Source organism: Hesperophylax consimilis, chromosome 21 (assembly GCF_061612785.1).
Source record: "Hesperophylax consimilis isolate HC1 chromosome 21, BYU_Hcon_1.0, whole genome shotgun sequence".
NCBI classification, from domain to species: domain Eukaryota; kingdom Metazoa; phylum Arthropoda; class Insecta; order Trichoptera; family Limnephilidae; genus Hesperophylax; species Hesperophylax consimilis.
The window spans coordinates 22,866,340-22,889,770 of record NC_142856.1 but is presented as its reverse complement, the minus strand read 5'-3'; the positions used below and the strand labels follow the sequence as shown (position 1 = coordinate 22,889,770).

The window sequence follows — 23,431 nt, the reverse complement described above, 5'->3', positions numbered from 1 at the left end:
TTTTACCCATGGCTGTTTCCAACAGCATTTATCTCGGGAATGCTGAATATCTGCAGCCTTAGTTCCAGACGGGACGTCGCATTATTGTTGATGGCTTACAAGCTTCTGAATGGTTTAGTATCAATTCCAGACATTCTGTCAAAAATAGGACTTTATGTCCCGGATAATTTCACGAGAGGCCGCCAACACAGGCTTTTAATTCTTCCCAGGTCCAGAACTAACTTACCAATGGTGATGCCCCTGGGAAGACTCACTAGGTTAATTAACTCCCTTCCAGCTAACTTGGATATTTTCCATATGTCCTACAACGACTTTAAGCGCGAAATATTGTATTTGTTTTAACTGTATACTTATGTATAAATTTTTTTCCATATTTTGTTTACCGCTTTTGCATATGTTTTAACTGTATACTTATGTATAAAATTTTCTTCAATAATTTGTTTACCGCTTTTGCAATGTATTGGTTTTTGTACTGTTTTTGCAAATAAATAAAATATAAAATATAAATACAGGGTCGGCACTGAGCCAAATGGCGCCTGGCGCTAGTAAAAACCTCAAGGGCACTCTATTTACTGTGCATATACATTTGCGAGTAAAACACGAAAGGAATGAACCAACCGCAAGCGGCGGGTCGCGCCATTTGGTTCCTTTCTTTCCAATTATTCATGGTTCGGCTCGCAAATGTATACGCAGCACTAAGTGTTAAATATTATTAGCGCCTTGGCTCTTTGACAAGCCGATGCCTGGAGCGGACTGACCCAATTGCGCTGGCCTGATAAAATGTTCAAAATAAAGCCTCTGACGGTGAGCAAAAATGATTCGTAAATAACAATTGATTGACGCATATTATACACACACCATTGTGAAGAAATTATTTATTGAGTCAATTGAAAATGTATAATTGAGTGTAGGTACTAGTAATACAGGGTGTAACAGCATCAGAGATGTGCTTTATTTCAAATAAATCCATTTCAAATGGAAATGCAAAATGCAAAATGGGTATTTTCCATTTTGCATTTTAAATGCTTTTCTCAATGCATTTTCCATTTTAAATGCTTTTTTGCAACATTCTTCCTACTATCTCCACTCATCGTTTTTTCATAAGCCCCAAATATTAGTCGGTCCTCAACCTCGCTATGAGAGATAATTTACATTTGTCAAGTTGCTCCCTGGTAGGAGCCCTAGCAATCGAGTGATACCATTACAAAAAATACTGAACATGGGGCCATGACGCTGTAATATTAAATGTTAGATAGCAGTTTCTATGTTTTTACGTTGGCAACATTTGTCACGCGCAAATTTTTTGTGGTTTCATAATCTGTAGTCGTGGTGTTTTTGGATTTACCATCATGTAATATGTTTGTTCTATATTGATGTCCATTATTAAATGACAAAATTGTTTAAAAATTCTATAATTATTGTAATTGTTTGACGTGAGAAACCATTTTGCATTTTCAATGCATTTTGAAAATAGGTATTTTGCATTTTGCATTTGAAATGCTTTTCTAAAAACCATTTTGCATTTTGCATTTTCAAATGGAAAAGTTTTGACCCATTTCCATTTTGCATTTCAAATGGTTTTGGGTACCCATTTTGCACATCTCTGAACAGCATGCACCTGAAGGATTTTTACCAGCGATTCCAGAGCATATTTGGAGTTAAATTGTAGATGTCATTTTGCTGTCTGATGACATTTTTGTTCAATCAAAAACAAATAATTTTTTTCACAAGTCGCAATTGAGTGTTTGGGTACAGTCTAGTGGTCACGTGATACCTGTGTTTTTTTACTCCTAAATATGCTCATGAATCGCTGGCTAAAATCCTTAGGTACGTGTTGTTACACCTATTTGTAACATTCCAGAACATCCCGGAACATTCTGGAATGTTGTGGAACATTCGGAACATCCCAGACCGTTACTTGATAAACTTTTAGTAAATTCGTAATTGTGACAATACATACATGGGTATCTCTAAAGAGTATAAAACAAAGTCACTATCCGGGTCTGTCTGTTTGTGCGCTTAGTTCTTCTAAACTCTGCAACGGAGTTTGATAGAGTTTTCCGTATCATTTAGAAAATTTCTTCCGGAAGGTTTATATATTTAATACATGTATATTATATTTATTGAAAGTAGAGAAAAAACTAACAACGCCAGGTACACGTCAGCTGGTTAGTAATAAATAAATACAACATTGTTTTTCATCTATTTATTGTAATAAACATAAATATTTATATAAAGTAATATATAACCCATTACATATATGCATCTAAAGACAAACACTTTCCAAGTGTTGTCTTGAAATATTTTCTAGTTGGTGACAATGAAACATACAATGGTAGAGAAACAATAGCAAAGTTACAATTGCGTGACCAGCATGCGATGTGCCAATGACATTCAATAATAGTGAAACAACGCGTATGTAATGTTATAAACGCACTGTTACTTGTGGTTAATGGCAGTATAATTAAAATCAGGAAACTCTACACACATTAATACCATTTTTTTAAAGCTTGGCAATGAGAGAAATTTAAACTGTGAAAATACAGAAAGTAATAATTATCCATACAGTCGATTGTCCATTGATTTTTTCATGTCCTTTATGAAAGCTGTAAAGCCATTATTGTAAGGTTCAATGAACTTCTAAAAATCATGATATTTCGGCAAGTTAATACCGCACAAGTGTCCCAACTACTCCCAACTGCCCGAAGCCAGTGAGATTACGGCATCCCCAATTGGTAAATGTTGTCAGTGGGTAAGTTGGGGAAGACAAAGGTTGAGAAGTACTTAGACATTCAGATCTGGTGACCAAATCCATTTCCGAACGACGTTTCACTTCTGAATGACGGTCTTTTACCAGGGCGATGCTGAGAGTATCTTCACATAAGTAAGTCCTTTTCATTAAGCTTTTATGCATACTATGTATGCAAAAACCCTTTTCTTTTATATAACAATATTTTTTAATCCTCAATCCTGCATCATATCCATCGCAGCCGCTTTCCCGGCATTCCCGGGAAACAGAACCCTGAGAAGGTGTATGATCTCCTGGCGGGAGAAGTGGCCCCCGGCCGTCTGCCAGCCTCTGGCCACCGCAAAGATGGGGCTCGTTAGCAGAACCACCAGCTGCAAGAGGCGGGGCCATTTCGCCGACAGTTTTTCAAGGTCGGTAGTTTCCTGGAAAAAAATTATTAATTAGTTTATGACCAATGGTGAAATAAAAATCTTCAATCTATCCCCATGTTGTCCCATTACCGAACCCTAATTTATACAGTATGATTTAAATTAGGGTGTAATTTACATCATACTGTAATAATTAGGGTGCGGTAATGGGACAACTTCCCTCAATCAGCTAATATACTTAGATGATAGCTTGATTAGGCTTCTATCGTATACTAAAACATGTCGCTAAAGTTCCTCCTTTGGAATATTCCACATAATTTTTTTATACCGTGAAATCTGCTACTACTACTAATTTTATTAATACTCACGTTGAAAAATGAATTTTTTGCACACCTACAGCGAGGTTTTTTTATAAAAAGTAATATCGAGCAATTTTGTCAAAATTGGATAAATATTATTTAAAATCTTAATTCCATTCCAGTCAATTGATTCCATTCCAGTGTAACTATTAACTCCTTTTTTATTGTCAAAAAGTACACATGGACTGCCAATATATATTGAAGTTAATATCTCAATTCAACATTGTCAATTGATATAGTATTATTAACTTTTACGTTGCTGTCTCACATTTAGAAATGTCAATTCATAGAGAGATGCGCTAGTGTTGCCAGCGTACATTGAATTCAAATTTTTTGCGTTATTAAAATCGGTCTGGATATAAAAGTGCGACCGTGCTCGGAAAATCGATATAAAATCATTGGTAGTTACGTATATCGATATTGTAAAATTATCAATTTCACTGTGCAAGACCCCCAAGGCAAGCAAATAAAACTACTGATTTTCTGCTCAAGAAAGAATATCAACATTTGAAAATTTAAAAGTAAGGAAAAAATTTGGTTACTTTGGGTACACAGATACGTCCATAACACACTTCTATCGGTTTATCTCTTCAGTGATATTTAAAGATGTCACCTGAATAAAGATTTAATCAAATTTTTTATGTACATATTCGCAAACTCTAGCAAATGGAGTTACAGTTATGTGCATTATGAATTATGTATACTCACACTAAATAGCTGAGGCGCTTTCTCTATCAGCGGCCTGTACAGGTTGGCTATACACCTGGCCAACTCCTCTCCTATCACATTTTCCTGGACGCTCAATACGACCTGAACCAGCTCATCGGCCAGGCAGCAGATCAGTCCGGCCATGGTCTTTTCGTAGACTTGGACCGGCAGTATGGGTCTCCACAGGCGGGCCAGATTGGTAAGGATCTCCAGGCACTGCGAAATGGTGGGGTCGTTTTCCAGATCCAGGGGATCGGCTTTTGTCAGGTCACGGAGGTCTGGGAAATATAAATAATTGGTCACGATGATTTAATTTAAAATGTTCCAAACTGCGCAGTGCTAGTGGGACTATGGCATCCCCAATTGGGGTATGTTGTAAGTAGGGTTCTCAATCCCGCACCCCTCGGGAAAACACTTATTATTTTACGTTTTCAATGTCTTTTTATAATGTTACTTGTACCGAAGATGATTAATCTCAAATTACTGTAGAGAGTCCTGTCAACGACAATTATATATTTTTTTTATTTTGTTTTAAGCAAATTCTTATATTATTATGTTACCTTTTCAATATTTTTATAGTAATTACTTTGTAGTACAAAAGATGATTGACACGAAAATATTTAATGTGTTTTTTGTAATGTACTAGTATGAAAGATAATTGGTGCCAAATAAAGAAAAATGTTTATGAAATGTTGGCATTACTTAAATTTAATAACCCTTAATAAATTCTCGCAATTCCCATATAGCGTGTGGGTTACTACCCAATCGTCACAAAACTGGACATCTCTACTGATGTTTTCCCAACTCTATTAGGAGTTTGTCGAAGGCTACCGAAAGATCACCGATCAAATCAGCCTGATCTGAATATAACAAAAAATTGGTATTTCGACGGATTCTTCAAATGATTCCCTACCTGCAAAATGATTGTGATGAAAATTACAAAATAAATGTGTAGTTCTTCTAAGATGTTCCTTTAATGTTGAGATGTCTAATGATTCATAAACAAAAAGTGCAAATTTCAGCATTTTTTTGAGGAAAAAAAATCTTTTTAGGGCCTATGTCATCTTCAGTTCTGGGAAGGAAAAGATTAGGAGGGGTTGGTAGGAACCCGGGGGTCATTGTGTCCAGGAGTGATGGACGTATGAATCCATCACTCCCACTGAGGAGCAAGGTGATGTTCCGAGAGAGTCCTGCTGGAAAGGTCATAAGGTCTCCCTCAACTATTCTCTTCCGATCCGCCGTGCCACACAGTTGGTGGGCAGCTCATCCGCCGCCAACACCCAGACAAACCTTGTAGCGGTAGGAACTGTCCGCTTACATAGCAAGACTTTTAGACACGCGTTGGCATCGAATTTCAGCCGCCACTCGGTGGATTCAAAGAAGCAGAGCGTTGAATTCCAGAGAAGCCGGGAGTTGGTTTTCGAGGCAAGTGGGAATCACATCGGAGGACGGGCTGTTTAGATGTCGGAGATTTAATATACGCACGTGAGACAATTTTATTAATCCACATGAATTAGACACATAATCTCTTAGATATCACCATGTTTATAAATTCGTTTAGAAGAGTTTTCTAGACTGGCGCTCAGTGGTGATGTCTTATTTTAAGCTTTATAGTTAATATAATAGTACGAGTAAATGTCGTGGCCGAGTTCAAATTACGTTGTGCTATCAAATAGCCAACCACCCCTGATTTTCTAAATTTAAGTCTTGCTCTTGTAATCAAAGTTTAAATTAAATACACATTCATGTTATTATATCACAATTGATATTGCTGTGTCATCATTTCAATTCCCCTTATTGCTGCAAGCTATGGTGGAGCATATAACCGGTATACGGTGAGTTTAATATAATATGTGGTGACAATCTACGTTACAACCTCCCTCCCTCGTGAACCCGGGCACCCCTCGTAAGCCACCAAGAAATGCAGCAAACCACTTGGGGTGACCTATGGCTGAGGTGATAGTTATCAAATAAATGGTTCCCGGCCTGGAATCTATACCCGCCTCACAAATTTTAGAAAAATGCTGCCAATTTGCCGCCAGGCAGCCTTAAAAATACGATTTCAGTGTGCTTACAGAGATTCTTACATAGCATCCTAATCTGGTCAGTTAACATTGTTAAAACCATTGTGAAAGGTGATATCTACACCAGGCCAATACACTAAGGGTATAACTGCAACTCCGGAAACAATAATTTAAATAAATATAAAGTTACGCAAAAAGAAATCTCACCGCTTTTTTGGATTAAATCTTTGATGGTTTGCCTCTGCTCCCTTACAAAAGTGACCAGTTTAACAATGGCCACGTGGCGCATGTTCTGCACCTGGTCGGCCAGCAACAGGGTGATATTGACGGCAGATTCTTTATGGTAGGCGCGGCCCCAGGGGTGGCCCAGCATGCCGTGGGAGAGGTAGAAGCAGTTGTTGTAAAATAGGGCTGCAAATATCAATTATTATAAAAAATAATTTTAATTCATAACAAATGTTTGAAATAATATGACAAAACTTAAATTTTTTTTTAAAACACTGTCAATATCTTTTTATCTATTATAAATCAGGAATATATTATGTGCTATATTTTTTTAAATCGTATAGTCTGCGTATAGACATCATTTTAATTTGTTTAAAAAAAATTTAACATAATTGCATTTTTTAATCTCTGTCATTAAGACTAGACATTTCCAGTAGACCAAAGACAACATACAGAAATAGTACTATTCAAAATTGCATTTAATAAGTACAAAGTAGGGCAATTTCGGTAATTAACAAACAGAATTCAAAGGTTTGTATAATTTTTTTTTATAAAACTTAAAAACATAGGTTAAACGGTGAAAAATGGAGGTATGATTTATGGAATGAATTGGATTTAATTCCAAAACAAATGCCTGGAAATGTCTATCGCTGAAGGCGTTTTATTTTTGAATACGCTATTGCTCAAGCTATTAAAATTCTTTCTAGCTTCCTTTTTCTAGTTGTAATAATGTAGTAATTATTTTATAGAGTTTGTTGTAAAGTTTGCGAGGAAAAGTAGTATCTAAAAATGTCTTACCTAAATCCAATGCATTGTTATTTAAAACACTCTCGTGATAAACTGGAACCAGAGCGTAATAAAGCTCAAAGATATTTCTAACAGTCAGCATTATCTTGCTAGCCATAGCCGGGCTGCAGCTCTGAGCTGTGTCTAGCTGCTCCACGACCAGCTGCAAGATCTTCTTAGCGCTTAGAGAAATACTACATTTTGGCAGCAGATACGGACTTTCTGCTATATTTCGTACATCACCACAGCTACCCTTTTCTAACATTTTCATCTCGTCAACGCACAACTCTCCCGTTTGATTTGTACTCACTTCAACAATGTCTTGTTGCAAGTTTGTCTGCATCAAACTTCTCGCTTTCTTTAGAATTACTTTACAGCGCTTTTCGCATATCAAACTGTGAGTATCGTTTATAAATTCGATAAGGGGAGATGTTTCTTTATCTGTGAAGTTAATATCACATAAGTAATTGCTGAATTTTTCAATTTCAGCCGCAATCGGTAGATACATATCAGCTTTAGATTCGTCGGTTGTGACGAGGTTTTGCAGGCAGTTTTCTTTGAGCATTTTGAAGAAGTCTTTACCGACGATCTGGCCGAGAATGGAGAAAACTGTTCGGTTGTCTTCCCAACGGCAGTCGATGTGTGACTGGACGGTTTCGAAGAACGTAACTAAGTTTTTAAGCACAGTTTTAACGTCCGAGTTTTCTTTTTGACTTTTTACATATTCTATTTCTAGTAAGACTTGATGTAGATTCTCTCTGACGTGAACGGAACACCCTTTATTCAGTAAAGCCGGCATCAGAGTATTCATCATGAAGTTAGCAAATCGCATAAGTTCTATGTTGACGCGCTTAGAACTTGAGAGAGCGTTTAATATTGACTGCAAGTTTTCTGGATCACCAACATTGATTTCAACTAAAATCAAATGTCCTTTATTTGTAGTGCTCTCGGACCATTTAAGCCGATCCCTCCATTGCTCTGTTATTTTCAACAGACATTTAACATGTTTAAAGCTCACTTCATCTTTCATTGAATCGACAAGCTCACAAAAGTCTTTGTAGGAAAGCGGTTGGTTCAATATTTCAATAAGTTTTTCCAGTTTTTCGGACGCTTGTTGAAATTTACGTCTTTCAATATATCTGCTCGATATCTGCAGCTCTTCAGAACAATGCCCCAAGTCACTGATAAATTTCAACCTATTACTCGTGATCACGAACTCGTCGTACAAAGTTTGGAATCTGGAGTTGGTTAGCGAGTTGTTTTCCAGCATGTTATCAATCAAAGATCGCAATTCTTCGCATTCCTTTTGTAGTTTGGACCGTCTTTCGGAAAAATTGATATACTCCAGGCTTTTAATTGGTAAATAATCAACGAATCGACTCACTAGAACTTCTTTAATATCAGTTGTAAAATGTTTGACATTGTCAACAAACAGCGACGTCCTTTTGCTGACATCTCTAAATTGTACTTTGAATTCATTTCGGTTCGTCTCGTCAGCCACCTGAAGAATTACCGACAGTAGACTCATTTGATAAAAGGTTTTGATAATACGAACAAAATAAACAGATAATAATATCCGAAAGAGAAAACTAATTCTTCGTCAGTGTTTCAAACATTTAAAACTTGTCAGTTGACAATGGTTGACAACATGACCGTAAAAACATGACTTTAAAAATGAAAACAACCTCAAGTGAACAATGCTGCCAATTTAGAAAATCACAAAACATGTTTAGGTACCTACCATAGATATATAACGTCTATGGGTGTTATATATCATTGGTACCTACACCATTTTCATTGGTAAAATTATTATTTGGGACCAAACTTTTCAAATTTTCATTAAAAATTAGAGTACATATTTGTAATGTTTTGTAATGAAAACCAAATTTGAATAATATTTAATCACAGTTTGAATAATTTACAGAATTGACCGTGGGAGAAGAAATGGTTATAAAAATCGAAAAAATAAAATAAAAGAAGAGAAGACAATCCAGCGGGAAAAGAAAATTAGTTCGTGGGAAACCAAGTAATGGTAAGCGTTGTGGGGGTAAATGAGAAATTTAACGTTATTTACGTTGACTATTTAATTAATTTTTATTGAAATTGAAACAGTTCCCACAAATCAAGGTGATGTAAAAAGAACGTACCTGTGAAGTTTTAACACTCATTTTAAATTTAAACCAAACAAAGTAATGAAGTTTTAGACTATCACTGTTACACTGGAAAGAAATTCAAACATAGTATTTTTGATCCCAACACGTAACATTATTGCATAGATCATAATCATACAACAATAACTTTTATTAAATTCTAATTAATATTTAAAAAAAAAACGGGATTAGTTGTTGCTGATGTAGCAAATTGGCGTATTTTAAAATTTAATGAACGTTAGCAAATTAGAGTTATTAGTAATTAAAAGTCGACACCTACCTTATGAATCGAAAATAAAATCGCCGTTTCACCGTACGTACACAAATGTATTTTTTGTTTTTACTCTATTTTTAATAATATATTTTTTGTCGTTATATGGCAACGCTGACTGTCAGCTGTCATTAATATGTCAGTTTCGTTCGCGTGGGCAAGTATAAGTCCGGCATGTAAAACTTTGCTTAAAGTGACATGAAATCCGAGTTGTTTTATCGTTTGAATTAGAGTTTATGAACGTTTGTATAATTTATAAATTTATTTATGAAGTATAGTTTATCACTGATCTCCTGTTAAAATGAGTCTCGAAGTAGGGAGATGTAATCACTTTGTGACACGCAAGAAGAGATTCTGTCGCATGTCAGTGCGGACAGGAGCCTCATTCTGCGGTGAACACGAACCCAAGATCGACAGCGATGGTCCATCCAAACAGGTAATTGTTTATATGACATCTTATATAACTCAACTGGAAACATCGAAAGGAGATTATCTATCTATGACACGACAAGTCACCATTAGTAGCATCTTCCAATGCGAACAATTATCAGGTGAAAGTTGTGTGTTGGAAACATCAGAAATTTATTCATTATCAATGCTAGGTAACTTTGACACGTTATAGTTTTAAAGTTCTTCAAATTGATCATTCAAAATTAGCACATTATTTCCATGCCCTTCAAGGTCTTCTAATTCGACAGTTTTTTATGTTTCATACATCAGAAAACAATAGTTTCTGCTTTATTGTTACGATTTATAAATGTCTTCTAACCACTTGAGCGATGAGGTATTATTTTGCATAAAAATGGCGCTATACAAATCAACCATTTTTTTTTTTTTTACCGACTTTATGACCGTGTTAAATCTTCCCCATAGGAAAAACTACTTCCGCACACTTTTCCACAAATGATCATCAAGTCAATCCACATTCTGCAAGCATAAGCATAATAAATACAAAACAATACAAGAACAACACGTCAACTCACCAGAGATCAAATGAGAAAATAATTCACCGACTCCAGATATTTTAATATCAGAGGGTTCGGCTTTGATAGATCTAATACGCCTAAATTTTGAATGAGAGAGCTAGGTATAATGCCAGTAGCCGAAATAACAAATGGTAATATTTTTATAGTCGAAGAATGCCAAATTGTTTTAATCTCATTTCCTAAATCTGTGTACTTTCTTATTTTTATTATTAAAATATTAACCGGGAATTATAAGCAGGAATCAGGCTTTTAGTTTCGACCTGATAAAAATTAAACTTATAGATAACTTCTCCGAGACTGTAATAGCTATTATTTGTATCCAGTGACCAATGATGAGACTTATGAATATGTTTGAACAATTTCATCACACGCCTTTGCTTGTGGAATTTGGGTACAAAGAAATCTATTAATATAAATAATAAACTAATAACCTAAAAAAGTTTTCTTGTATTGTAATTTTTGAATTCACTTAATTTATTATTGTATTATGAACATACAAATGTAGTATGCTAAATATTATTTCAGAATGAATCAGCACTACGAATGACCTGTCCTTTGGATCCCAAACAGTAAGTCCTTTTAAATGAACATAAATATGTAAAAGGTTAGTTTTTAATTGCACGTTTTGTAGCAAAAAATCATTTTAATGATGCTTTTAAATTTGTGCAATTATATCTTATGTTGTCTATCATACAACCAATACTGTACAACAACTTTTAATGTCATAACTTATATTTAACTTCAATCTTAATGCGAAGCTTAGTGCTAAATCACTATTTTGATTAATCTTTATAACGAATTGGTGTACATTATGAATACTAAAAAATATGCTTTAGATAAATTGAAGGTTTTCTTATTGAGGCTCAAAACTAGAGATTTACGACTAACATACTTCTCTACATCTATAAATCCATATTGTTATGATTAATGCCCGTGCTGTCAGTAAAATGGTTTGAGACTTGTATTTATGCAAGTATTCTATTATATAGATGATTTTTATTTTTCAGTACCTGTTATATCAGCAAATTAGAAAAGCACCTTAAAGTATGCAACGCCAAGCAAGGGGTGCTCCCATCGTACATCCGCAAGAACTGCAATGTGGCGTCCTCCGGTAAAAACGTCGCCAACGCCGGCAATGGTAGTGCGAAGAACATAGCTATTGCTGAGGACGGCACTCCCAAGTACATCGCTATCGCCGAGGACGGCAACAGAAGGTCGCTGGCTAATGTAACTGATGACGTGTTGAGGCAGGTGGTGACCATTGTGGAGCAGTTATTTGATGGTGAATATTGTTTTAATAGTAATACATTGGTAAATTTATGATATGGCACGATCATGTTAACAAAATACTCGAGTTGGGCTATATCAAGAATAACAGAAGGGTATTAATTTATTTATTCATTTTTGGGAAATCGACGGTTTACATTTAATCAGTTTGTACATAAGTATTATATTGCTAAAATAAAACCAATTATGGATTTCCTCCTTGTGACTTTACCTCTACTGAGACAGCATAATATGGAATAAGTAAATTAAATTTGTGAGAAAAGAATATGAATTAAAAAAAATTATACAAAACAAAAGATTATATAAAACGAAAAATTTACATAACAATACATTTATAGCCATGGAGAGAGGTTGTAGATATAAATCAAATCATAATAGAGATATAAACGATAGAGACATAAGCATTATTCACAAACCATCAGAGAAATATTCTTTTATGGACCTCTTGTATTTGGTAAGTTCGCAACTGAAAATATCAACCTTGGATAATACGCTATTGTAATTATTGCATAGTCTGTTCAGGCAAGAATTCTGCTTAGAGTTCGTTTTGCTTTGATCAACCCAGAACATGATGTATGCATGAGACAATGTATGAATGTGAATGAAGCAAGGAGTGTATACCAAGACAGAATTGTTTGGTGGTTCGTTCTCCGTGAGATCTTGAAATCTTTGTTTTTGTTGTTGATGTTTAAATTTAAAATTTCGATTTGTTTTGTCCCCATATACCAACTGGACTATGGACTGGACTTAATCAGATCCTTCTATTAACCTCAACAAATGTGTGAAGTAGCGATGAGTTGTTCATAAACTTTTATTCATTAATATAATATAAAATTCATTATCTCTATCAATCTGCGTTAGACTTGTAAAAATAATTAAAAAATATTAAATGAAACCTTAAAAAATAGCTCCAGTGCCATTTTCCACATTTAACATTGTTCACTGGGACAGTTCTGTTTCCATTGGAATATATAAATTAAACATATTCTATCTATTCTGCAATTATAATTTCAGGAATAACTGCCAGTACTACCACCTACATGTACCTATTTCTCACCTTCCTTACAGTGGCGTAGCTAGGTAACCAAGGGCCCTGGGGCAAATTAAAAAATGGGGCCCCACTGCTATGTAAACTGATTAGGTTTTATCAAATAAAAATATGAAATATACAAACACTTTAAAAATGCTAAGCTACTTAAGCTCTTTTTGTGTACTGCAGACTGCAGGGCAGGTAATAAAAATATTAAACAGTAACAACAAAAATTACAATTAATACTTGGTGTAGGTTTGGCTAATAAAACGAAATAGAGAAGATTCAAGGGTTTATTATATAAAGGTCGGGCCTACTAACTGACTAAATAACAATTATATTTACAATTTTTTCCTAGCTTTAGTTTTCGCAAAAGTATCAATGACTTCGTTTAAATCCAGGCTTGATGCGGTTTTGTTTTCAATTGCTATTAGCGATAAATGTCGGAGTCGAGTTTGGCCCATCTTATTTCTTAAATAATTAATAATTATTTTTTTTGGTAAACTAATGTTTAAGACAAGATTTTTTATGCATAGCACAAAGGGTAACAATTATTTTTTATAAGCAATAATTATTAGCCTGAAACACTCATCCACATTGAAAAATCTCCCGATAAAAGATACATGACGCCAACGGGACTTGACGGGTTCAAGGGTGCAGAGATATTGTGTTAGGTATTCCTCAGGCGTCCCCAAATTCTTCTGTCATTTAAACATCTCTAAACACTCTTGGCACTAATAAGAACAAACTTTGAAAGTTTCAGCGATATCGGTGGACTACTTTTCGAGTTTTGCGAGCACAAACATACGCAGGCTAAATTTAAATATATTAAGATTAGAAACCAGTTAGAATTCAACTGAACCATTTGGAATGCATTTTATAATATAAAATGTTGTCCTGCCACAGACCGCCTTCTATGTAGGGAAGTTAAAATTTGTGGTTTTGGTTTTTTTAAATCTCGACAACAGCGCTACAAAACTATTCTATGTTTCATGCTGGAACCAACCATACGCATTCACAAAATTTCATTGAAATCGTTTGGGCGGTTTTGGAGTGTACAAATACAGTGACACGTGATTTTTATACATTAAGATATTCACTTAAATTCACCTTTAAATCTACCTTGTATTATGTTTTTTTATTTTTATTTTTGGCTATCGAAACATTTAAAAGTCTTGTTGTTTCTGTATTATTAAAAGTCCACCAGGGTGTTTATATTTAATTAAATAAGTAAACATCCAGATATGCTTAATAAAGTGTTGGCATTTCCAGGTATAATATCTGGTAACATATCTACGTGCGAAAAGCTTCCTTGCCACGCAGCAGTGGCGTGCGATCTGGACACGGACGGGCGTGGGGACAATACGCGGCGCCATCTGCTACAAACCTCCTCACTCATCAACGTGCTTCAGGGCCGGGGGCTGGCAACACCGGGCACCTGCTTCGTGGAGCTGGGAGCTGGGAAAGGTTGGTGAAAGGCTTAAATAGACAGCGACATCAGTGAGGCACTATGTTTGCGGAATTGCAGATTGACTCTCTAGATTATCGGTTATCCCAGTATGCTTATGTTGCGTATGTGATCCATAAAGCTTCACTAAAACACATAAATTGTGTCAAAAACAAAGGTTAACTTGTCTTATTAGCTTTCATACATTTTCTGATATTGAACAGATTACACCATTTTATAAGTTTGTACATTTAAAGACTCCACAGACTTTAAAATTAGTATTGTTACATAGACATAATTGGTGTGTAAAAGGTGTTATGTTATGTTGTTTTAGGAGTGTAAAAGATGTTTGTCGAAGGACCTTGAATGTTAGTGTAATTACCACAGCACATAAGACAGTATGTAATATGTTTTATGGAAGGAAGGACTCACCATTAGGAACAAGGGCACTCATTTCTTCCTGTTTAATCTTCTCAGGTATCACGGCGGTGGCACTGAACACGTAACGGTTTTGCACGATATCGGCGCGGATGTAAAATGTAATAAAATAAGCGAAATAAGATCTCGCGCGGATGCGGTTTTATAGTGAGCTATGCGGGTTATTGTAACAGACTGACTGCAATGTGCACAAAAAGGTGCAGGAGTAGAATAGGAAGGGTAGGACAAAAGGACAAAAATATTATCTCAGTACAGTGGTCGCATGTATGTACATACGTATGCATGAGATGTGTGTATAAATTGATGTATAGTGAGTAATGGCGTAACCAACAATCAAGTTTAGTATTATTAACAAACAATGTGATGTACGTAACATTGTAAAATTCGAAAATGCACAATTCTTATTATTTTCAGTGCATAATACATATAATGAATTTATGCTGCTGTTCTTACAATAGTTGATGGTGTAATGGTCAATATAGTTGCCTTTCATGCAGTTGATCAAGGTTCAATTCTCATCTATGGCAATTTTTTAATTATAAATTTTTGTAATTTTATTTAAGAAAATATCTGGGTTTGCCGCATGCACATATCCTTTTTATTCTGCACCATGGAGACAAAATCCATATATCCTATGATGTTTCACAGCTCTGCGATAGTAATATTTAAAAAAATATAGTAGTTTTATAAAAACTTAATATATATATGTAAAGAAAATAATTTTCTTTAAGTCAAGGCAATGCCGAGCTTGTCTCGTCATTGTGGCTGTGTGTGTCGTGGACTGTCACTGGCTGGATGTGCGCCACAGTACCTACACAGTCGACTCGATATTTCGTTATCTATGGTGACATATTAAAAATAATCTATGGGTTGTGACACGACAGATTGATGGAAATAATTTGTAATTGCTATCGTGATTGTGATTAAGGAATTGACATAAAATTAATAACATTAAATGTCGTTTCTTTCATTACAGGTAATGTTTTGTTACTGAATGCTTTTCTGTATGTAACTCTTGTGAGATTAACAAAATAAACCTCTTCTTTCATTACAGAGAAACTCAATTGTGTTTTAATTGACTGTCATTCAAATCACAAGGAAAATATCATTATAAAACGGGGATAAGTTCACTTTTTGTTTCTTCCGAAATACATAACTTCCTTTTTTTAAATCTTATATCTTCCAGGTCACTTGTCTTACTACCTCTCCAAGGCAGTGGACCACCTGGCCGCGTGCTCTGTGCTACTTGTGGACCGGGCGTCCCACCGTCACAAGCAGGACAACAAGCTGCTGAAGGAAGCCACCACGACCACCAACGTTGTGAGGATCCGTGCCGATATCTCGGACCTGGTGCTCAACAACGTCCCGGCCGTTGTAGAGGCTAAAAGCGTTGTGGCGGTTTCTAAGCATCTTTGCGGTGTTGCTACTGGTGAGAAATACACTCACACATTCAATTAACCCACGATCACTCGCGCGGTTTTTAGCCGTTCGTTCGTGAGCACTCGCGGGGTGTTGTGGCCACCCCACATACTCAAAGAACATTTTTATACATATAGTATCAGTTAATGGAATTATACCAGCATTTTATTATTTAGTGTTGTATGACGTATGTAAATAAAAAACGTAAATTTTATATATCAACTTTATTACTGTTCTACAAAACATTATAATAATCAGCCTTTTTAGTCATAATATTGAGATTATTCCTCAAAGACCCAAAAAAAAACAACTTCTTAGTTTTTAACATAAACTTTCTCATTGAAAATCATAAATATAATAGTTAATTAACAAAATCAAATAAAATTTTCTTATTTATCGTAACAAACCTAATAAAGTAACCTCCGCATAAGTATAACACGAGCACTCGCGGGGTGTCGTGACCACCCCTCGCAAACTTTGACACATCCTCATGTTGCGAGCGCTCGCGCCACACTGCCCCTCCCTCCCCGTGTCGACGGGCTTAAAGGTCACTTGAAGGTACTGAAAAGCGCGGACTCGTAACTAGACAAATTATTATTCATTTTTACGTTAAAAAATGCGTGGGGTGCTGACAACACCCCTCGCGAGTGTAGGCGGGTTAAATTGTAACTGTTTATTTCTCTTATTGTCCGCTGTTGCTAGGTAATCTACCTTCTATTTATAACAATATGTTTCCTTTATGTTTCCAGACCTAGCCCTGAATTGTGTGACTAAGGATGATATTGTGGAAAAGACAACAGGACTAGTAATGGCTACATGTTGCCACCACAGGTGTGTGTGGGACTCCTACGTGGGAAGACCATTCTTGGAGGTAAAATCCTTGGGACTAAATAATTAAAACATGTGTAGTGAAATTAAATTCAACATAACCTCACCAATTTCTTGAATAAGTAGCCAGTATGGCTCTCATCCCTAGACAGAAATTCTTTCAGTGTCTTTGGTTGCCTAAAATCTCCCATAAATTTAAACATTGGCATATTTAAAAAAAATATTTACATTTATAACTCGACACAGATAAAGCCCTATATTACCTTTATCCCTGTATCTGTGCGGAGAGTTTTTTTTGAGGAAAGGATGAAGTGAACCTGGGTCTAAACGAAACCACTCTAGCAATGGAACTTCCATGTTTTCGGTTTTCGATTCAGGCATTCGATGTAATTAATATCATTCCTCCAAATCTTAATACGGAGACATATGAACTGCTTACTGCAGTTCAAAGACAACAAATCCATTTAGATTTCACTATTTGTCCCATATTTTTAGGTTTTATAAAAGAATTTAAAATTTAAAAAAATATTTATTATTCATAAAAATAACATCTAAATTAGGGTAGCCATCACTCAAGTTAAGAAGCTCAGAAATGTTGCATTTTTTTTTGAAGAAATTTTTTTTTTGAATCTTTAATCTTACCTCTTCTCAATATTTGAGATTTTACTGTGTGTGTAATAATCATAATAACATCGCATTTATATAGCGCAGTTTACTGTTATTTCACTGTGCGCTGTTTTAATGTCTTGTTTTTTTTTTTTACAGGATAATAAAGTGTCGCATTCACAATTTGACGTTGTTTGCGGGCTAGTTTCCTGGGCCACTTGTGGATCAGGTCTTAGCCGTAAAAGGAGGGAGCAAATCAACAATTCTAAACAAGCTAAGAAAAGCAAATCTCAAATTGGTAATGAAAATTCCGATACTTTTAAAGACAACCAATCTAATAATGTTGTTTCTGCCATTAATTCAAAATATTCTATCGAGGATTTTAAAGTTACAGTTGAAGGTTCTGAGAATATTGAAGATGCAGTCAAAACTACTGAAAATTTAGACAATTCCGTAATGATTGCGGAAAAAAGTGAAGATATCAGTTCTAGTAAAGAAACTTACTATGGCGAAGAAATGGACGATGATGATTCTGGATCAGAAGACGAAAAAGATAATGACAAATCGGAAGATGGTAAATATCACATGTCTATAACCAAACATCTTGGCCTCTCTTTGAAGCAAAGAGAAGAAATTGGTTTTAAGGCGAAAGCCATCTTGGATTGGGGCCGTTTGCTTTATTTACGCGGAAAGAATTTCGATACAAATTTGTGTTTTTATGTCGATAAGGCTCTTTCTCCTGAGAATGTTTGTATTGTCGCAAAGAAAATTTCAAGCTGAATACTTGCTGAATTTAGCTTTTTAAAAGCCATATTAAAATGATTAGATGTACATAAATCATTGAATATTTTTCACTTAGTTTGTTCCTGATACGAAAATGTTTTGGGTTATTTTAGTCAAGAATGAAAATTGTATTTTGGAGAAATTCTATTGAAATCAGACTACTGAATTACTGAATTATAATAATATTATGAAAAGCTATGATGTATTTTTACATACTTACCTGTTGCATATTATAATGTATATTTTTTTAATAAAACATGTTTTTTTATTGATGACAAAATTAAACGTTCTCAGAATAATTATGTTATTTATCATGATTATCAGCCCTACAACCCGTTGGAGAATCCTGGGAAAAGCTTTCACTTCTGGTCCCTTATTGTCTCCCTCTAGTTCCTATATTCTACATGTGGTGTACATCGAGTACTACATCGAGTCGCAGTGATCAGAGTGGTAGACACAGAGTGGTAGTGCAGAAGAAGTACAGAATCGAAGCCTTGTTTGAAGTGTGAAGCCATTATTGGTGACCAGCTCTTAATTACCATGCATTTCTCAACCTTCCACTTTACAATCTCGTTCCCTTCCCCACTCCCTTCAGCCCCACAAAAACATACCCCATAGTCCCACTGATTCCGGAGAGTTGGAGCTCTTGTGCGGTTTTCACATAATTTTTATTTTGTTATTGTCAGCCATTTTATATTTATATTACAAACACATAATATTATGTAAATCTTTTCATATGAGTTTGTGTAGTATTATCTTTGACACAATAAAAAATAATTAATTTAAAAAATGCTAAATGTCATAGAATGAATTGACTAATGTAGGAGAACCGTTAACAAGCATCGGGAATTGACTAATGTCATAGAACTGTTAACAAGCATCAGGAATTGACTAATGTCATAGAATCGTTAACTAAAGGGTTTACCAATAAGAGGTGTTATTTTGAATAGCCCGCTATTTCGGTAGATGTTACTTTTGAAGCTGTCATTTTTTGACATTTGACAAGTAGAAACTACGCCATTAATAAAAATGGAACGATAGACACTTCAACAATGCATTGAAATTTTTAAAATTCACTTGAGTGAATCAAATGCAAATCATCTTGAGTGATGAGGCCCATTTCCACCTCGGTGACTTCGTCAACAAGCAAAATTTTCGCATCTGGGGCTCGGAAAACCCAAGAGTTATTGTTGAAAAGCCTCTCTATCCTCTACGTGTGACTGTTTGGTGCGGTTTATTGTCCGGCGGATCATTGTCATTGGACCTTACTTTTCCGAAAATGAGGCTGGAGCAACAGTTATGGTGAATGGATTGCGCTATCGAGAGATGATTAATGATTTTTTATGGCTGGAATTGGATTGTATTGATCTGGACAACGTTTACTTTCAACAAGACGGGGCTACGTGCCACACAAGCAACGAAACCATTAATCTTTTACGATTGAATATCAAAATAAAACCTCTTATTGGAAAACCCTGTACATCATGAATTGACTAATGTCATAGAACTGTTAACAAGCATCAGGAATTGACTAATGTCATAGAACTGTTAACAAGCATCAGGAATTGACTAATGTCATAGAACCGTTAATTAGCATCAGGAATTGATTAATGATGTAGAACCGTTAACTAGCATCAGGAATTGACTAATGTCATAGAACCGTTAACTAGCATCAGGAATTGACTAATGTCATAGAACTGTTAACAAGCATCAGGAATTGACTAATGTCATAGAACTGTTAACAAGCATCAGGAATTGACTAATGTCATAGAACTGTTAACAAGCATCAGGAATTGACTAATGTCATAGAACCGTTAATTAGCATCAGGAATTGATTAATGATGTAGAACCGTTAACTAGCATCAGGAATTGACTAATGTCATAGAACCGTTAACTAGCATCAGGAATTGACTTGGATAATTTTTATTTGTATTATGTTTTAGCTGTACCCCACCATGCGTTGCTGTGACTCAGTCTGTCTGTGCAGATAGATAAACAATAGTGCCTGTTGCTTTTACGTCCAACAGATAATGCTGTTTTTCACAAAGCATGATTTTACCTGTCACAGGTGACATCTATGTAATATAGGTACATAAAAACACACGCATATTCGAATGTTAAAATTTCAAAGCTATCGGTGAACAACTTTTGGAAATTTAAGATTTTGAATAAACAAACAAGTAGCGATGCTACTAGAATATTCAGGAACGTTCGCCCATACAAACGCATCGTAGCTAGAACTCTCTAGATACAATTAATATTCGGCGCAAATACCTACACGCCCGAAGATTCTCGACGCACCGGGCGTTATAAAACGGGCGCATCGAGACGCACTCAGTCATTCATTAATTAGCAGTTACCAACCTGCGAGCCCTGCGACTGCTCGCCGTCTCTGAGGTGGCCGGCCACTCTGCCTACCCCCGCGTCGCGCTTCGCCGTTACTTCACTGCGCCGCTACAGACCACGGACTTACTCACCTACGCCCGGCTCTACACATCTGCCGTCCAGGTCAATCTTACCTTTGGCTACCCTGTTTCACGCTGGAGTACTCGGAAGACTCCACGTCATCCCCAGTGCTGAATACATCGTCAAGTCCGGTCTCCACCAACGCGGTTTCGAGCCACCAACTTTATCTCCTCGACCACTCCACGTCATTCCCCAGTGCTGAATACATCGTCAAGTCCGGTCTCCACCAACGCGGTTTCGAGCCACCAACTTTATCTCCTCGACCACTCCACGTCATTCCCCAGTGCTGAATACATCGTCAAGTCCGGTCTCCACCAACGCGGTTTCGAGCCACCAACTTTATCTCCTCGACCACTCCACGTCATTCCCCAGTGCTGAATACATCGTCAAGTCCGGTCTCCACCAACGCGGTTTCGAGCCACCAACTTTATCTCCTTGACCACTCCACGTCATTCCCCAGTGCTGAATACATCGTCAAGTCCGGTCTCCACCAAGCGGTTTCGAGCCACCAACTTTATCTCCTCGACCACTCCACGTCATTCCCCAGTGCTGAATACATCGTCAAGTCCGGTCTCCACCAACGCGGTTTCGAGCCACCAACTTTATCTCCTCGACCACTCCACGTCATTCCCCAGTGCTGAATACATCGTCAAGTCCGGTCTCCACCAAGCGGTTTCGAGCCACCAACTTTATCTCCTCGACCACTCCACGTCATTCCCCAGTGCTGAATACATCGTCAAGTCCGGTCTCCACCAACGCGGTTTCGAGCCACCAACTTTATCTCCTCGACCACTCCACGTCCACTTCCGGAGTCATCTCACAACTGCTCTACTGCACTGACTCAAAATAAACGCTGTAACATCACAACCACCATCTTTCATTGTCTCCTTACCAAATCCTCAAAAACATTTACATTGTTATTTATTTAGATGGATTTTTTTAAAGAGACAACTTAATTGAGATCCCCTGGCTGTTTGAATTATTGTAGAGTCAGTGCTACACTTATTGCCACCCGAATAGACTGAATCAAGTGGTTTATTTGTTTTTGAAGATTCTAAAATTAAGTTGAGGAAGACAGACAAAGAACTGTTCAATGTTGATAGTTCCTCCAAGTCGTTTTGACGGCCTCCATGGTCGAAGGGTAAGGCTCGCAACTAGCAAGCCGAAGGACGCAAGTTCAAATCTCGGCGGGCGCAAATAAATCTTTTCTGATTAATTTGTGTTATTTCACAATTTATTCATTTAAAATATGTAATATGTAGTATACTTACGGAATGTATCTCTTACTCTCAGTATCGCCCTGGTGTAAGACCACAACACAGAATTGAAAAGTTTGCTTGAAATGGCTTTAGCCGTGTTTGGTGACCAGATCTGAATAGATAAGTATCCCCACCCTCCTCTTTCCCATCTCCTCCCCCTCCCTACTACCTTCAGCCTCGCAACATACCCCAATTGTGGATGCCATAGTCTCACCGGCTCCAGACGGTTGGGAGCAGTTGGGACTCTGCAGTATTCACATTTAAAAAAATAAAAGTTCAAGCAAGTTTACCATCTCGGGGCTCTAGACCAGAGGTGGCTGTTAGTTTGCCGGATGTATTTCAGATCTGTGCAGAGTAAGCAGCTGGTCACTTTTGAAGAATCATCTTGCCTTTTACAAAATGGCGACAGATTTCTTATTTTCGTAAGTGGATTGAATAACGGATATTAAAAGAAAGATATTGCTTGTACAGTACATTTAATATTTATTTCACAAAGTAATATTTTTCAGCATTTATTGACAAATAATTGTACATTCCTAGATACAATTTTATTTGGTATTATATACTTTAAATATCTATGTGTTTTATATAATATTATCTTCTATTAATTCAATCATAAATATTTAGTGAAAGTTTAAGCTACGAAATGGTTTCAACAGCTTAAAAGAAGAATACAATGTGAGTTGTATGGCTGGGACTTCCCTCAAGCTGTTAAATATCAATCAATCATAATGAATAATTCTTAAATCAATCATAATGAATAATTCTAAAAATCAATCAAAATGAATAATTCTTAAATCAATCATAAAGGACAATTCTAAAAATCAATCATAATGAATAATTCTTAAATCATTCATAGTGAATAATTCTTAAATCAATCATAATGAATAATTCTTAAATCAATCAATCAACATAAAGTGATATCTCAATACACAAATTAATAATCAAAATGAAAATGTATGTATGTATAACACAATTTTTTTTTATCAATCAATTACGGGCAATGGCAGCGCGGCAAATACAAAAAAAATACAAAACATTAATTTGTTTTTGTGGCCAAAATACACAATCAAAGTTAAAAATTATTTTCTTAATCCAAAGGTATGGTAATTTTCTAGTACACTACTAGAAGTAGCTATTTTATCTATTCGTGTTCTATATCATTAAATATAGGACATTGAAGAATTATATTTTTCATGATTTCTTAGGCAACTTTGTCAAATATTTGTGAGTTATTGATAA

At 35.9% G+C, this 23,431-nt stretch overlaps 2 protein-coding genes across 2 annotated transcripts; one reads left to right on the top strand and one right to left on the bottom strand.

Annotated features, from left to right (window-relative positions):
- Positions 1 to 2,263: 2,263 nt before the first annotated feature.
- LOC149413751 (centromere/kinetochore protein zw10 homolog) lies at positions 2,264 to 8,806 on the bottom strand. Its single transcript, XM_089644575.1, has 4 exons — positions 7,232 to 8,806; positions 6,416 to 6,619; positions 4,185 to 4,462; positions 2,264 to 3,171 (listed from the first exon to the last, which is right to left on the bottom strand). Exons 1-4 carry the CDS (start codon positions 8,745 to 8,747, stop codon positions 2,965 to 2,967), a joined length of 2,205 nt encoding a protein of 734 aa, XP_089500701.1. The 5' UTR covers positions 8,748 to 8,806; the 3' UTR covers positions 2,264 to 2,964.
- Positions 8,807 to 9,773: 967 nt separating this feature from the next.
- On the top strand, positions 9,774 to 18,615 carry LOC149413750 (tRNA:m(4)X modification enzyme TRM13 homolog). Its single transcript, XM_089644519.1, has 7 exons — positions 9,774 to 10,076; positions 11,152 to 11,195; positions 11,634 to 11,908; positions 14,216 to 14,410; positions 16,015 to 16,257; positions 16,997 to 17,118; positions 17,841 to 18,615. The coding sequence occupies exons 1-7, from the start codon at positions 9,942 to 9,944 to the stop codon at positions 18,459 to 18,461; spliced, it is 1,635 nt and encodes a 544-aa protein (XP_089500645.1). The 5' UTR covers positions 9,774 to 9,941; the 3' UTR covers positions 18,462 to 18,615.
- Positions 18,616 to 23,431: the final 4,816 nt, after the last annotated feature.

What these genes read in the sequence shown, in the direction of transcription:
- LOC149413751 (XM_089644575.1), bottom strand. Translation starts at nt 8,747, where the DNA reads ATGAGTCTACTGTCGGTAATTCTTCAGGTGGCTGACGAGACGAACCGA. An exon ending in AGATTTAATCCAAAAAAGCG is followed by an intron (nt 4,463 to 6,415) that starts GTGAGATTTCTT and finishes TATATTTCCCAG; the next exon opens with ACCTCCGTGACCTGACAAAA. An exon ending in AAGCGCCTCAGCTATTTAGT is followed by an intron (nt 3,172 to 4,184) that starts GTGAGTATACAT and finishes ATTTTTTTCCAG; the next exon opens with GAAACTACCGACCTTGAAAA.
- LOC149413750 (XM_089644519.1), top strand. Translation starts at nt 9,942, where the DNA reads ATGAGTCTCGAAGTAGGGAGATGTAATCACTTTGTGACACGCAAGAAG. An exon ending in GGAGCTGGGAGCTGGGAAAG is followed by an intron (nt 14,411 to 16,014) that starts GTTGGTGAAAGG and finishes TATATCTTCCAG; the next exon opens with GTCACTTGTCTTACTACCTC. An exon ending in TCTTTGCGGTGTTGCTACTG is followed by an intron (nt 16,258 to 16,996) that starts GTGAGAAATACA and finishes TTATGTTTCCAG; the next exon opens with ACCTAGCCCTGAATTGTGTG.